This window comes from Pogona vitticeps, chromosome 5 (genome assembly GCF_051106095.1).
Source record: "Pogona vitticeps strain Pit_001003342236 chromosome 5, PviZW2.1, whole genome shotgun sequence".
Classification (NCBI taxonomy): Eukaryota; Metazoa; Chordata; class Lepidosauria; order Squamata; family Agamidae; genus Pogona; species Pogona vitticeps.
The window spans coordinates 52,853,195-52,868,774 of NC_135787.1; the positions used below are offsets into that span (position 1 = coordinate 52,853,195).

General features: G+C 38.9%; 1 protein-coding gene across 4 annotated transcripts in view; it reads left to right on the plus strand.

The window, feature by feature from the left end:
* The window catches only part of PALLD (palladin, cytoskeletal associated protein), a 286,634-nt gene that overhangs the window by 111,312 nt on the left and 159,742 nt on the right, over nt 1–15,580 (plus strand). For all 4 annotated transcript variants that reach the window (XM_020805524.3, XM_020805526.3, XM_073001465.2 and 1 more), the window contains 3 exons: nt 2,357–2,431; nt 4,920–5,061; nt 5,579–5,602. In XM_020805524.3, the coding sequence (XP_020661183.3) occupies nt 2,357–2,431; nt 4,920–5,061; nt 5,579–5,602 (241 nt within the window). The remainder of the gene's footprint in view (nt 1–2,356; nt 2,432–4,919; nt 5,062–5,578; nt 5,603–15,580) is intronic.

The window sequence follows — 15,580 nt, forward strand, 5'->3', positions numbered from 1 at the left end:
TTTTTTTAAAGATATATGAGGTCTGTAAGGAATAGTTTTATTAGTGTCACCCTCCTAGTGAGTTTCCATGGCTAAACGGGGTTGTAGCCCAGGTCTCTGGAGTCCTCTTCAGTCACTCTATCCACTGCATCACCAAATACCTCACCAATATCTTTTACAACTATGTGAGATAGAACCATGACAGTTAAAGTGACATCAAACTGCTACAAATGTGTAGTGTAGATACATTCTTATTCCTACATAACCATACAAAAGATTGCAGCATAAAGAGGTGGTGTGGGTCCCAGAGTCCTTAAAGAAGTTTATAGTTTGTTTTTTTCTGGACAGTGAGTTCAGTTCACTGGCTCTGCCATGGAAACCACTGGGCAGGGTAGGTGGAACTCATAAAACCACTTCTTAAATATCAAATTTACCTTGAAAGTCCTATTATGATTGCTGTCAGTTCTGACTTGATGTCACATTACTTTTCTGGACAAGTCATCTCCAGATTTATTCCATCAGGACACATGTAGGTCTTAAATTCATCATACATGAACAATAAAGTATGCATAATAACAATAACATCACTATAAGCTCCAGCTGTTGGCTGAAAAATAAGATGCTGCACTTTCATTAATTTTCCGAAATGTTAGATGTTTATCCTCCAAAATCCTCTTGCTTGCCATAGAGTTCTCCCTATAATACCAAACCGAACCTTTCTGTCTTGTCTCAGTCTGCTTTTCCACAGACAAATGGCCAGCACTATTCATTCCCCACCTCTTACCCCTAGGCTACAAAGGTTTGCATATTGCATATTGATGCATGCTTCTGAGTTAAGTGGAATAGAGATGGAGCAATTGGAGGCCTTTGCACACAGCCACTTGCAGTTTTATCCCTTTTGCTTCAGTAATGGTGACACTTCCTGAATGATTTCAGTAATTTGTGTGGCGTGGGATGGGATTACCATAAACTGCATAGCACTGCATAAAAGGTCCAATAACCTCCAGGGACACTATATTCTGGTGACTTTACCCCTCCTCACAAGCTTGTCTGTTAGTGGCTTTCATTCCCTTCAGTTTCTGGTATGTATGTATACACTACTGAATACATTCCTGCATGTATTCCTCTGGGTATATATTCTTCCATACTGTTTTCTGATGTGCTTTTCTTCATCGTCATTTCCACTTAAAAGTTATTTCCTCCACAAAGCCTGTCCAGAAGCTCTGATCACTGTGCTTTCTGTGGCTTTTGATTGTAATTTTTCTGCCCAGTACTTCTTGAGTCTCAGTGCTTCAAGTGCTTCATGCAGTACTTGGAGGCTCATTAGCAGCATTGGAATGGCAGTGGCATATGCCTTTTTTCCCCACAATTTTGATTATGTCCAAAGTTTCAGACTCCTTTCTCATAGCAATACAGTATTTGTCTTCCTGTCACTAAAAGACAATACTGGTGTACGTGGGAACTTTTGATATCTGGAGAGAAGCTCATGATGTAGCCCCTCCTGTCTTGCCATGATAATGCCAGTAGAGTCATCAAGGCCTGATATTTCAATTTGTCTCTGATATGTCCCTCTTACCAGAAATCTTACCATTTGTATTTGTACAGTACCCAACACACTATTGCTATGGGGTGTTAAATAGCAGTATCTACAATCAATTAAGTTGCTAACTTGCAGAGTGCAAAGTCAATACCTTTCATAGGTTTCATTGCAAGGCTGCTCCAAATACATTCAGTTTTACTTAACATTGTTACCGCAAATTGCTAGCATTGAAGAAAAATCCAGAAGAAAATTTTGCATGTGGAACACTAAAAACAACAACAACAACAACGATGATGATGGTGGTGGTGGTGGTGGTGGTGATAATGATGTGCCATCAAGTCAATCCTGACTTATAGCAACCCGTTTCAGGGTTTTGCAGGTAAAGAATACAGAAGAGTGATTTACAGTTCCCTTCTTTTACAGACACCGTGGGACTGTGTAGTTTGCCCAGGGCTACACAGGCTAGCTCCACTCATAGAAGGCATAGTGGGAAATTGAACTCCCATCCTCCGGCTCTGCAATCAAACTCATTGAGCTGTCCAGCCAAAAACAATTTTAAGAAGATGACTAGAATAGGAGATATGTTTTATTGTGCTGGTGCTCAGTATGTTGGCCAGCAGATAGTTGGATTGTATCTTCCACCAGCCTTAGCTGGCATAGCCCACAGTGAGAACTAATGGGAGTTTCACGTAGCAAAATACAAGGATGGCCGCACAATCCCCATCAGTAATTTATTGGTAGATAAAAATATAGGTGGGTTAGACAGTATTGTTGTAGGCATTTTATGTCTAAAGGTACTGATACGTTTTGCAAATGTTGGTTTTAACTGTTTTCCAGGTCCAAAGTCCTACTTCATACCTCTGCAGATTAGATGGATCAAAACCTACCCATGCTGCACCTATTTTTACAAAGGTTTGATTTGTTCACTTGGAATTCTAGCTCTCTTCTGAATTATCCTGATATTACTGAGGATTTCTTAAAGTACATGAATCATTTACATTTGTCAAAAATGTCAGATTGGTATGAATTCTTTTTTTTTTTTGTATACATAGGAATGGAATTTAGGAATACATAGAATGCAGTAATTGCTCTCTATCACATTATGTAAGAGTCAGCGTTATAACACTCATTTCTCTTTCATCAGCCATCATACTGAAGTATCACTATGAATATTTTCCAATCTTTTTCAGTTTTCCAGCTGATTATTTTGACATGTTTAAAAAAAAAGTAACATGATAGTGACAGCAAACAGTTGCACCCTAACAAATGCTTCTGAGGTTCAAACGTCAATTTGCTGGTAGACGGGCACCATGCTATTAAAAATGAATTCCTTTTTCTTCATTTCTTAATATTCAGTCAAAAGAAGAATTATTTTCCAGTGAACATAGCTCTGGTTCTGAGTTAGCATATGATCCAATAAAGTAGCCCTTCAGAACATTTACCCCTTTCTATAACTCCTCTAGTCAGTTTGCTTCAGCATGTCAATTTTTCTCTTTTGACACTTCGCAAAAACAACCTCCTGTTGCAGGAGTGGACTACTTCCAGAGATCCTGGGGCTGTTCACACCCCCTTTTTCATCCTCCCCACTCCTAATATTTTACTTTCTTTTTAAAGAAAAGATCCCTTTGCACTTCCTATGGCAAAAAAGAAAAATATAATAATAATAATAATAATAATAATAATAATAATAATAATAATAATAATAATAATAATAATAATAATAATAATAATAATAATAATAATAATAATAATAATAATAATAATAATAATAATAATAATAATAATAATAATAATAATAGAGGTTGGGGGGCCTCGGGTTTTCATGGCACCAAAAACATGGCAGGATTGCCTCATGAGCACCCTTGAGGCCCCCACCTCCCATTATTATTAGGGATAAGAGGAGTTTTTGAGGGTTTATTTTATACATGAAAACATTTTTAGGGATGTTGTGAGGGCATGGGGGGGGGTGCAGAGGGGCAGCATCTGAGCCACAGAGAGCATGTGGCCCACAGGCTACTCTACTCTTTTGTATGATTTCCTTTTATCTTCCAATAACTCTCACTTTCTCGTCCAGTGGCTGCAAACAGAAGCTGAAATGTTGTAATGAATTTATGTGGGATACATCTAAAATACAGAAAAGACTGATATTAATGGTCTGCTTTTGTTTATGAGATACAGACCAGCATAAACCTAAAACTCCATAACTGGTGTGCATGAGCCTTCCAGCATAGCCTCAGATATAACCAGGCTATGTACTTGATTGCGCACTCAGCTATATGCTTGGTCTTATGACGGATGGTCAAAAAACTTGCACAGTTTCCCCTTACATGTTCTAGATTCTCGCCAGTATCAAAGGTTTTGAAATATTGGAACTATTCCACCACATTTAAACAACAAACCTCCCAAGCCATGTTTGGTAGAGATTGGAGATGGGCACAAACCACCCATTAGGTGTGGTTCATTTACTGGCTAAACAGCTGATGTGTGGTTTGGTGCCCTGCCCCATCTGGCAGGCACCCACTTCATCATGAATGAAGGAGAGGATTCTTATTTTCCAAAAATTGCCACCACTGGTAAAGTAATCAATTTCCAAAAAATTGTGTCATGAGCCTTAAGTGGTGTAATATCTGGGAACTGGATTTTAGTCACTGAATCATTATCGTCACTGTCAAATGGATGATAAGGACTTGCACTTCCAGCCCAATCAAGAAGAACAGGGCACAACCCTCTTGGTAGTTGTCTTGTGCAAATGCTAATGAAGTTAATATCACTGTTGTGCAACTTTCACATTATTTCCCAACCTGGGAGTCCTGACCCTCCAAGGGGGTCACAGTGTGCTTTGAGGTGGGGTCACAGTTTGCCTTTTATGTGTTGTAATTTCTTCCTTGAACTTTTGAAGGCAGTTAGCAAGTATGTGTATGTATGAGAGACAGGAGAAAGAAGCCTCTACTTTCTGAGAAGGGATGAGTTTACCTCATTGAAAATGCCTTTTTATGCAAACATGGCAGTGGGGGGTTGTAGGTTACGTAGCAATCATAAAAGGGGGCACAACTCAAAAAATGTTGGGAAGCACTTTTCTAGTTGGTGGATGTAGTCAAAGTGTCATCATAACTTTCATTGCACACATATGATGCTTAAGTTGGCATGAAACTTACTGAAAGCTGTGTTGACCTGCTGAAAGCTAACATATCAAAAAAAATGTGTAAAACATGTTTTATAGATTAGAGAAGGACTCTTCTGCTGAGAGCATAGATGTAATTTCAGAATTAGTTTTATTCCACCATTTAAGTTAAAAAAATTATGGAAAAGGAGTATGCATTGTTCTTAGACAGTTACATAGTTGTTTACATGTGTTCAGATAATGTGTGTGTTGAACTAATTTGTTTGCTTGAACTTCCAGGAGCTACAAAATTCAACAGCAACTGAAGGACAAGTAGTTGTTCTTGAGTGTAGGGTGAGGGGCGCTCCTCCAGTACATGTCCTTTGGTTTCGGCAAGGGGTTGAAATTCAAGATTCCCCAGACTTCCGAATTCTTCAAAAAAGTAAGTGAGAGACCAGCTCTTAGTTTATATATCCTTGCAATATAAAGACAGAACTGGGAATATATACTGTGATATATTTTTAATGTACTGTGGAGTATTTTGTACTTTATATAAAGATTTTAAGTTGTTGCTAATTTTTATTTGCATTATATAAAGTATTATATTATTTGATTGTTGTGTTTGTTATGTATGTAATGGTATTGTGGTGTGGGCTGTTCTACGAGTTTTTTTTCAGATAGAAGACCAACATATAAATTGAAATTAGAAATAACAAACTAAAAAAAATCAAATCAAATACTATATTGCCGTGACTTCGTGCTCAAGTGATGAGCAGATACCTCTGTTGAGTGACCACTGATCTTGTTCTCTAATAATACTAATCCATACACACATATATATATATGTGTGTATGGATTAGTATTATTATATATGTGCTTTTTATGCTTTTTAATGAATTTTGTTCTTTTCCTTTCTATTCCCTCTCCCCTGTTCTCCATCTGGGTGATGGGATAAGCAGAGCCCCGGTCTGCAGCTGAACCTGGTAAGCATCATGTGAAAGAATATTCTTTTTGTTCACTTACTCTTTGCGTTTGCATTGAAGCTAAATAGTGTAAGGTTTCTGCAAAGGAATGGTAACTCTAGACCCCCTTAGGAGCTAGTTGATTCTTTTATCACAAACTGCAGACCCTGCTACCCTGTGTTTTATGTTACTTATGTGGTATGGCAGCAAATTTAACCTGCCCAGTGTGGGCTGTCCCAATGGATAGACTTCTTTAATTTTCAGAAAATGATTTTCTTAATTAATTTACAAGTTGCTTAATCTCTTCACACTTACATCGATGAAAATTTATGGTGTTTTTAGAGACCAGCATTTAATTCCTTGGATACCTTATAACTCAGGTAGAGCCATCTTTTGAAAAGCAACCCAACATTCCTAGTTCAGCATTTTTCCTCGTAAGATTTTAGAATGAAGTATCTACCACAGAGATGGGCAAAGTTCATAACCCAAAGGCTGTTTTCATGCCCCCCAACTCTGTCAACCCTGCCTCCACTCATAGTCTTCCCAAGAAACAAAGTGTGGATTGCTGTGTCTGGAAGTGTCTGAGAACAGTGATTAATCATTTAAATAGGTTGCAGCTTTCTCCCTTGCAGCACTTAACAAAAGAACAACACTTTTAGAGTTTTTGTAGGGATTATATCTAGGATCCTGGGTGTGATGTAATGGTTAGAGTTATGGACTAGGACTCAGGAGGCCTGGGTCTGAATCCCCATTCAGCCATTCTAATATGTTAGTTCCTCTTTGTAAAATCTCTGTTGTAGTGATTAATTTATGTGGCTAATTTCCAGACTACTGTGACAGTTTCTCAGTAGGTTCTCGCTCAGAAGCTTAAACTTTGCAAGCTAGACTAAACTTTGTGTTTTATGTGGCTGTTATTAATACATTTCATGATTAGTATGGCTAATGAACATTATTTTCTTCCATGGGCACTCTCATTTCTACTCCCAAGGACTTTTAAAATAATGTATTCATGTCAACCTCAAAATTACCTATCAAGACAATGAGATGTTTCTAGCTGGCTGTCTTCCTTTCCTTGTTGAGCTGCTCCATTTCATTTAAACCCCTATCCACCCAAATGTTAAGTATTTCCATTTGGTCCTCTTCATCATTGGAGGGGGAGGGTCTCCTTGCCGTGGGACATCCTCTCTGAGCAACTTGGAACCCTAACTTTTCAGGGTCCCCAGTTGCATTGATAGGTTAATTGGATAGCTGAGCAAATTGAAGCACCTGGTTCTTATTTCTCACAAATGGAGAATAACAACAGAGGGGACAGGGCTGGCGCTTTCCCTTCCCACATATTCAGATTGACACTTCTGGAATGCTAGGATATATTTTATGTCTGCAAGCATCTCTTGTCGTGAAGTTACCGGTGGACTTTATTTAGGAGGGATCATTTCAAAACACTGAGAAAACTGTGAAGGGCAGGGGTTACTTGTCACCCCTTCTCACTTGTCAAATGAACACAGTGCCGTAACAATGGAATATGTATATAGTGGTTTAACAAGGAACAAGAAAGAGCTTGAGAAGCAAATGATGAAATACAGTGGTGCCCCGCATAGTGACGATAATCCGTTCTGGAAAAATCGTCGCTATCCAGATTCGTCGCTATGCGAAAAGAAAAAGCCCATAGGAATGCATTAAACCCTGTTTAATGCGTTCCTATGGGCTTAAAACTCACAGTTATGTGAAAATCCTCCATACGGCTTCCATTTTCGCTGCCCGGTATGCAAGGAATGGGTGCGAAAACACTGTGGGCGGCCATTTTTCCCAGCGGCCATTTTGGAACCGCCGATCAGCTGTTTTTGAAACATCGCTATGCAAAAATCGGTAAGCGAAACAGCTTACCGATCATCGCAAAGCGATGTTTTACCATTAAAAACATCGCAATTGGATCGCTTTTGCGATCGCAAAAAATCCGTTGCTATGCACATTCGTTGTTAACTGAGGCGCTCGTTAAGCGAGGCACCACTGTAGTCGTAGTGGTGCCCAGCAAATTGAGAGGTGATAGTAGAGTCAATTAGTGTCTTTCAGAATCTCTGTATTCCTCAGAAGAGCAAAAGCTTTTAGAGTCTGTGGGAGAACATATGACATAATATTAGCAACTCTTAGCTAGTAGCTCAGTCATTGTGATGCTTGCTGCCAAATGTCAGTATGTGGTAATGATGGTAGAGATACCAGTTGGTTTAGAGATGAGGGTAAACTGGCTCATCTCCCAGAATTTGCCTTCTAAATAAGGGCTTCAAAGGAATGACAAACCAAAATGTGGATGCTTAAAGTGGTGCTACATTTCATTTGCTGTGTTGCATTTTCCAAAATTTGATCTACAACTTCCAAAATTCTTAGCCAGGACGCTGCAGGGTTTTTTAATCCTTATTCCTCAGGTACTTTCTTTATAGTGTGCACTTTTAAAAAATACTGGTGTAATAAATATTTGCTTATTTATGTATTTATTATTTGAGTTTATATCTTGTACCATCTGGCAACCAGGCCACTCTGGATGGCTAACAACAATATAAGGAGAGAAAAAAAAACCCCTTAAAAACACAATAAAAATAAGTTAATACATAGCAAATCAGAAATCTGGGAAAGCCTGGCAGAAGAGCCAGGTCTTCAATGCTCTTTTGAATCTGCCCAGCGAGGGTGCCAGGTGAATCTCAGTTGGCAGGTTATTCCATAGGACAGCACTTACCTGTTCATCTAATCCAAATAAATAAATAAATAAATAAATAAATAAATAAATAAATAAATAAATAAATAAATAAATAAATAAATAAATAAATAAATAAATAAATAAATAAATAAATAAATAAAAGCAATAGTTGCTGCAGCTAACAGCTCATGTTCTTTGGGGTCAAGAGAAGAAAAGAACGTGCTTTGTGGATTTCAGGGAGCAGAGTTATTCTGAAACAGGTTTTTCTTGTCATTGCAAAGTTGAATCTGCTTAATGTATTTTACACTCCTTTCTCTGTCTAGACGGAAATCAGCCTATGTCACAAATCTCTTCAAACTGTTTTGAGAATTAATAGCCAGTCAAATTACTTAAGGCCAACATCACAGTTTGTCATATTACCTGCTCAGTACTACGTTATTTTGACATTTTGACTTTATGCTGATTGACTCCTTCAGAGATCAGTCTGTATTTAGGAAGAGGGAAAGAAACCTGTAGAATCATTTGCCAGCTGTTGATGCTTTAGCCATTACTCAGCTGTCTGGAAGCAGCCACAAAGGATATTGGATTTCTCTAAAACAATTGCCTACTGGTACATAAAAATACTATACTTTGGATTTATCTTGCCCTCATTTTTTTCTTGGTTTGTGATTAGGGAATTGCTAAACATAAAATCGACACAATACATTTGAACTCATTGGGCATACATGTAGAAAAATCCTTTCTGAATGTTGTTTTTGGAAGATATTTCTGTTTGGGGGACATAGATTGTAAAGTATTGTATTATGCTATATTAAGCTGTGTTCCATTATGTAGGAAATGAGTCTGAAGCAATGTAAGACCCATAACATGAACAAAATTTGGGGAAAAATACTTATTTGGACTATAAGAATCCTCCAGACAGCTAAAATCCATGCTATCTGGAGAATTCTGGCTGTTAGTAGTGCAGGAAATAACTTTTCCAAATGCTATCTTATAATATAAAATGTGCTCTTCTTTCTTTTAATGATAGCAATCGTCTAGGTTTTGCTTAGTTCTGACATTATCATCACCAATCAGGAAGGAAGAAATTCTGGAATGGGGTGCATGCCAAGATGATATAGGGGCCGTCTTGTAACTCCTCCTTTGCCAGTTCTACTCTGTTTTTTAGTCAGAGCTGTCCTCAGGTGGCCCAGGACTTGATACAGTGGTGCCTCGCTTGAGGATAATCCATTCCAGCGAAATTGCTGTAGAGCGAAACCCTCGTCGAGGGAAATAAAAAAAGCCCATTGAAATTCATTGAAAACTGGTTCAATGCATTCCAATGGGCGAAATACCTTAGCGTCCAGCGAAGATCCTCCATAGGGTGGCCATTTTCCAATGCCTGTGCAGCGCAAAATCTGTCCTGAACACAGCAGGGAGCCATTTTGAACAGCTGGTGGCCATATTGAAAACCCGTCGATCAGCTGTTTTGAGCGTCATAATGCGAAGAATCGGTTCCCGAAACAGGGAACAGATCGTCATAAAGCGGATTTTGCCCATTAAAACATCGTTTTGCGATTGCAATAGCGATTGCATAAACATTGTCGTGAAGCAAATTCGTCGTCAAGCGGGGTAATTGTTAAGCGGGGCACCACTGTATTTTAGAAAAGAGCCAAGCCTAAATTATTCCTGTGCTACACAGGTTACACGAGAAAAGAGACTGGGGATAAATCAGATCAATAGACAAATATGCAATGCCACCAAAGCATAGAAAAATTTCTTTCTGAGCTAGACTTCTCAGAATTCTCTACCCAACATGCTGGCATGGAGATTCTGGGAGCTGTACTTTGAAAAATAACTTCTCCAAGCTCTGAGTTTTCTTTGAATGGCTGTATTTGATGTTCACGAGTGTTAAGAAAGAGGAGCTAGTTACAGAATAGCACAAGCTAATGTAATGCAATGGAAACTTTATTGCAGAACGAACGGAAAGAAAATAATCCGTCTCCATATTTTGATCAAAGGTGACAGACTAGAGGACAGGAGTTAATTCTTAAATTTATTGTTCAGAAAAAGGCCAAGGAAAGCAAAGTAATGTTGGTAGATCAATGGCAATGTAAATCTTCCTTTATTGTTTCATCCTGATTATCAGCAGTTTTCCTTTTTTTCCCCCTTTCTTTTAACCACTGTATCTGCAATAGGCTGAAATTCTTATGATGTCATTTTTTTCTGCCTGTTCTCTTTTCCATGAACTATTATTTCTGCCGACCAATCTTTGTTTCTTTGGCTGCTTAAGAAAAAGCAGTCAAACTATAGTTCTGGGTCTTTCCTCCAGGAAGGGGAATAGTTCAGTTGATGGGTGAGGCCGAAGGACACGGTTGCTGCTCCATAAAGGAATCAGAACACACAAGATAGCTTGGACAGCTGATCCAGCATTTTCAGCAAAGCCTTGTCAGAAACTGGGTGCTGAGGAATGAAGCTGGAAATGTCTATAGATAAATTTCTGAAACTGCAAGTTTTTCCTTTCCCAAGGAAAGGAAACATTTCATAGTTCCCTTGCTTTTTCTGGGTCAGCTAGAGTAGCAAGCTCCACAGTTGCTACTTCCTGTTGAATTCTTATTCAGTGATTTCATGAAATCTGAGAAATGTAGCTCTCTGATCAAATACCTTCGTCTTTATAAAATTGCCATCAAAAAACTCCTACTTTGGCTTAGGGACAAGGTTGTAAAAACACTTCTTCTCAGTGCAGTAAAGCTCAATCTGTACCAAGTGGGCTTTGTCATTTGTGTTTGGCAGACAAGCTGATCCTTTCATAGGCCTTTCCTATTGCTGCCTCTGCACAAGGAAGCTATACTCTCCAGCTGTGCTGAGCTACTCCTATCAGTTGCTGACCCTGAATACATTGGGCACCTTTTTTTCCATTGTTCAGCAACCTGGCAGAGGAAACAAATAACACATCTATCATGCTTATGTGATTGCATCATTCACATGACCCAGCAACAACAAACAGCATCATGGACAAGTGGATTTTAGACAGCTATGGCTTGTGCATGAAGGACATTACAGTGGTGCCTTGCTTGACGATGTTAATTCGTTCCAGCGAAATCATTATAGAGCGAAAACGTCAAGCGAAATAAAAAAAAAACATTGAAACGCATTGAAAACCGTTCCATGCATTCCAGTGGGCTGAATACCTGCTTGTCCAGCAAAGATCCTCCATACAGCGGCCATTATCTGGTGCCGGTATAGCGAAAAATAAGTCCTAAAAACAGTGGGGGCCATTTTCTTCAGCCGGCGGCCATTTTGAAACCTGACGATAAGCTGTTTGCTGATCGTCTTAAAGTGAAAATCAGTTCCCGAAGCAGGGAACTGACCATCGCTAAGCGAAATTCCCCCATTTAAACCATCGTTTTGCGATCTCAAAAGCGATCGCAAAAACCTAATCATGAAGCGGATTCATTGTTAAACGGGGTAATCGTCCAGCGGGGCACGACTGTAGTTGTATATGTAGTACCCAAGCTTCTCTGTAATGAGTAAAATGTGTCTTTCTGCACAAGAATGTTACCTTCTGCTTTATTCTACTACTTGTCTTCAAGGCTTAGGAAAGTTTCTTTTTTGGATTTCACCTTCTGTAATCCATCAGCTAGCACAGTATGTTCATGGAGGGGCTGAGGAGTTGTACTCCAAAATACAAACGTTTCCAAAATCTGTAATGTGGTGACATCATGCCATGCATACTCTCTTCCCCCTCCTAGTAGTGGCCAATGACACAAATGCATCCAGCATTGTATACATTTCCCCTTTGTTCCTGTAGGAATCTATCCACAAAATGTAGTTGTTTGTGTGGCTAGGCAGCTGGTAAATTGCAGCCATAATTACTTTGATTGCTTAGTTTGAAGTGTCAGCAAGTTTTCTTTCATTACTTAAGTTACAGTGTCTTAAAGTTGAAATACAAGTGTGGTGCAAGAGAGATCTGATACCATCTTTTGTTTTACTTGGGACTCTTTGAGAAACCTCAGACAGCCCATGATCTGTAAGGAAATCTTGATTTTTCCCCCCTCTGCCCTAAAACTACTTTACTAATGTACTGTATCTTTTACTGAATGTTTTGTTATAGACAGCCTTACTGATAGGCTATGAAAGGGACAGGTTTAGATGTAGAATACAACTTGAAATAATGATCCAGTTCTGGATATCATTCCCAGAATTTATAAACTGTTTTCCTCCATTGAATAACATTACTTTTAGCTCAGATGCTGTTGAATTGATGATTATTGCAGCCTTGAAAGTGAGTAGAGACACTAGACGCAGCCACCTAAATCACAGCTTTTTCAGCTGCATTACCCATTGTGGGAATTACCTCCCTTTCAAGACTGGCACCAACATTACCTTTATTTCTACAGCAGTTAAAACTTGCCTATTCCCCCAGGCATTTAGTACCTGTAGTTCAGCTGATGGGAGATTGCAGGTTATTTTCTAGTCTGTTGGATTGCTAGCTTTTGTTTTGTTTGTATTATTCAATTCAAATTTTTTCAAAAAAGTTTTTGAAATAAATTGTTTTAAGTTTTTTGAACAATTGGTGGAAGAAACATCAATAAATTAAGATATGCAGGAAGTAGCAATGACTTGAAATGACTATTAGGGAAAGTGGAAGAAGAAAGTGCCAAAGCCAGGACTGCAGTGGAACATGAAGAAGACAAATATCATGACTATAGCAGAGCCGCACAACTTGAACATTGACAGTGAAGAAATTGAAATAGTGAAAGATTTTGTATACGTTGGTTTAAACATCAATCCTACAGCCAAGAAATCAGAAGACTCAGACTAGAAAGGTCAACAATAAAGGAATTAGGAAAGATCGTCAAGTGTAAGGATTATAGGTGGAAACAAAATAAAAATAAAGAGTAAAAAAGACAAAAACGTGTGGCACCAACAGTTCTTGCCCTTCCTCTCTATGACAGCCTTTCCAATATTTGAAAAGTGCTATCATTTCACCCCTCAGTCTTCTTTTCTCAAGGCTAAACATGGCCAATTCTTCCAGCCTTTCCTCATAAGGCTTGGTTTCCAGCCCCCTGATCATCCTTGTTGCCTTCCTTTGAACTTGTTGCAATTTGTTAGCATGCTTTTTGAAGTATGGTGTCCAGAACTGGACACAGTACTCAAGGTGAGGCCTAACCAGTGCTAATTAGAGGGACTAGCACCTTACAGGATTTGGAAATTGTACTTCTATTAATGCAGCCTAAAATGGCATTTGCCTTTTTTGTAGCCACATCACACTGTTGGCTCATACTTAGCTTGTGATCTACGACAATTCCAAGATCCTTCTCGCTCATAGTTTTGCTGAGTCAGGTATCCCACATCTTGTAACTGTGCAATTGGTTTCTTTTTCTGAGGTGCAGTACTTTGCACTTATCCCTGTTGAATTTCATTCTGTTGCTTTCAGCCTAGTGCTCCATTCTATCAAGGTCATTTTGAATTTTGTTTCTGTCTTCTAGGGTGTTAGCTATTTCGCCCAATTTGGTATCGTTTGCAGATTTGACAAGAATTCCCTGCATTTCCTCATCCAAGTCATTAATAAAAATGTTGAAGAACACTGGACCCAGGACTGATCCTTGGGGTACCCCACTAGTTACCTTCTCCCAGTTAGAGAAGTACCTATTAATCATCACCTTCTGAGTACAATTCTGTAGCCACTTGTGTATCCACCTGACACTTGATCTATCCAGGCTACACCTAATTAGGTTGTTAATCAGGATATCATGGGGCACTTTGTCAAAAGCTTTGTTGAAGTCAAGATATAGTACATGTACAACGTTCCCTCCGTCCACCAGGGAGGTGACCTGATCAAAAAACAAAATTAAATTAGTTTGGCAAGATTTGTTCTTGACAGATGTATAATAAAGCTGGGAAAAGTGGAAGGCAGTAGGAAAAGAGGATGACCAAATATAAGATGGGCTGATTCTCTAAAGGAGTCTGCAGGAGTTGAGCAGTTGAGGGCAGGGCATTTTGGAGATCACTCATTCACAGGGTCTCCATAAGCAGAAGCAACTTTACAGCACATACACAACAGCAAGTAATTGGACTGTTTATTATTCTTTTAATGCAATTCTATTGTATGCACAACATCCCAAGATCTATCAATATAGGGCAGATAAGGTTCAGGGAATTGGGCTGAGCCTCAAGGCATTATTCTGCTTCTCTGTGTCTCCAGATGGGGAAACAGATGTCAGGGTGAGCAATAAAACCCTTGTACAAGTGGGAGATCCTGTGTCAAATAAAATTCAAGTGTACAAAGGGTGATTTGGGATTCTAGCTAAAAATTGTATTTGAATGTTTTGTCCATTATTTATTTCATTTCTATCCTGTCTTTCTCCCAACAGAAGGATCCAATCATTAGGATATCTGTTTCTTGAAGGATAAATTTCCGAACATGCTGTCTTTTGTGTTAACTAGTTGATTTAAAAAATATAGAGGTTTGCTTGTCTCAGCAATTTTCAGTAAACTGAGTGCTATTGTATTCACCTTGTTAAGTGTTAAATACATTCAGGCCTCAAGATCTTTTGTTTTGGGTTGCATTTCTGTGATGAAATTGTCTGTCAGCTGATAACGTAATGAAAGTAAAAGAGACATGTAAAATACAGGTTTGGAATTTGCTTGATAATAGGATAAAATCGGTTTGTTTCCTGAAAATATTTATGGAGCGAAAGAATGGGAATGTTATGGAGTTTAACCAGCTGTATCCTTAAAGGTTTGGTGTCATGACTCCTCAAACTGAGAGGAAGTAACAAGTGGGGTACCCCAGGGCTCAGTCCTGGGCCCAGTGTTCGTCAACATTTTTATTAATTGCCTGGATCAGGGGACACGGGGAATGCTAATCAGATATGTGGATGACACAAAATTGGATGGAATCGCTAACACCATGGAAGATAGAAACAAAATTCAAAATGATCTTGATAGGCTGGAGCACTGGGCTGAAAACAACAGGGATTAAGTACAAAGTACTGCATCTAGGAAAAAGAAACTAAACACACAGTTACAACATGGGGAATATCTGGCTCAGCAATACGTTAAGCAAGAAGGATCTTGGAATTGACGTAGATCACAAGCTGAATATGAGCCAACAGGGTGATGTGGCTACAAAAAAGACAAATGCCGTTTTAGGCTGCATTAACAAGTATAGTCTCCAAATCCTACAAGGTATTAGTTCTCCCCTATTCAGCACTGGTTAAGCCTCATCTTTAGTACTGTGTCCCGTTCTGGACCACACTTCAAGAAGGATGTCAACAAATTGTAACAAGTTCAGAGAAGGACAACAAGAATGACCAGGAAGCTGG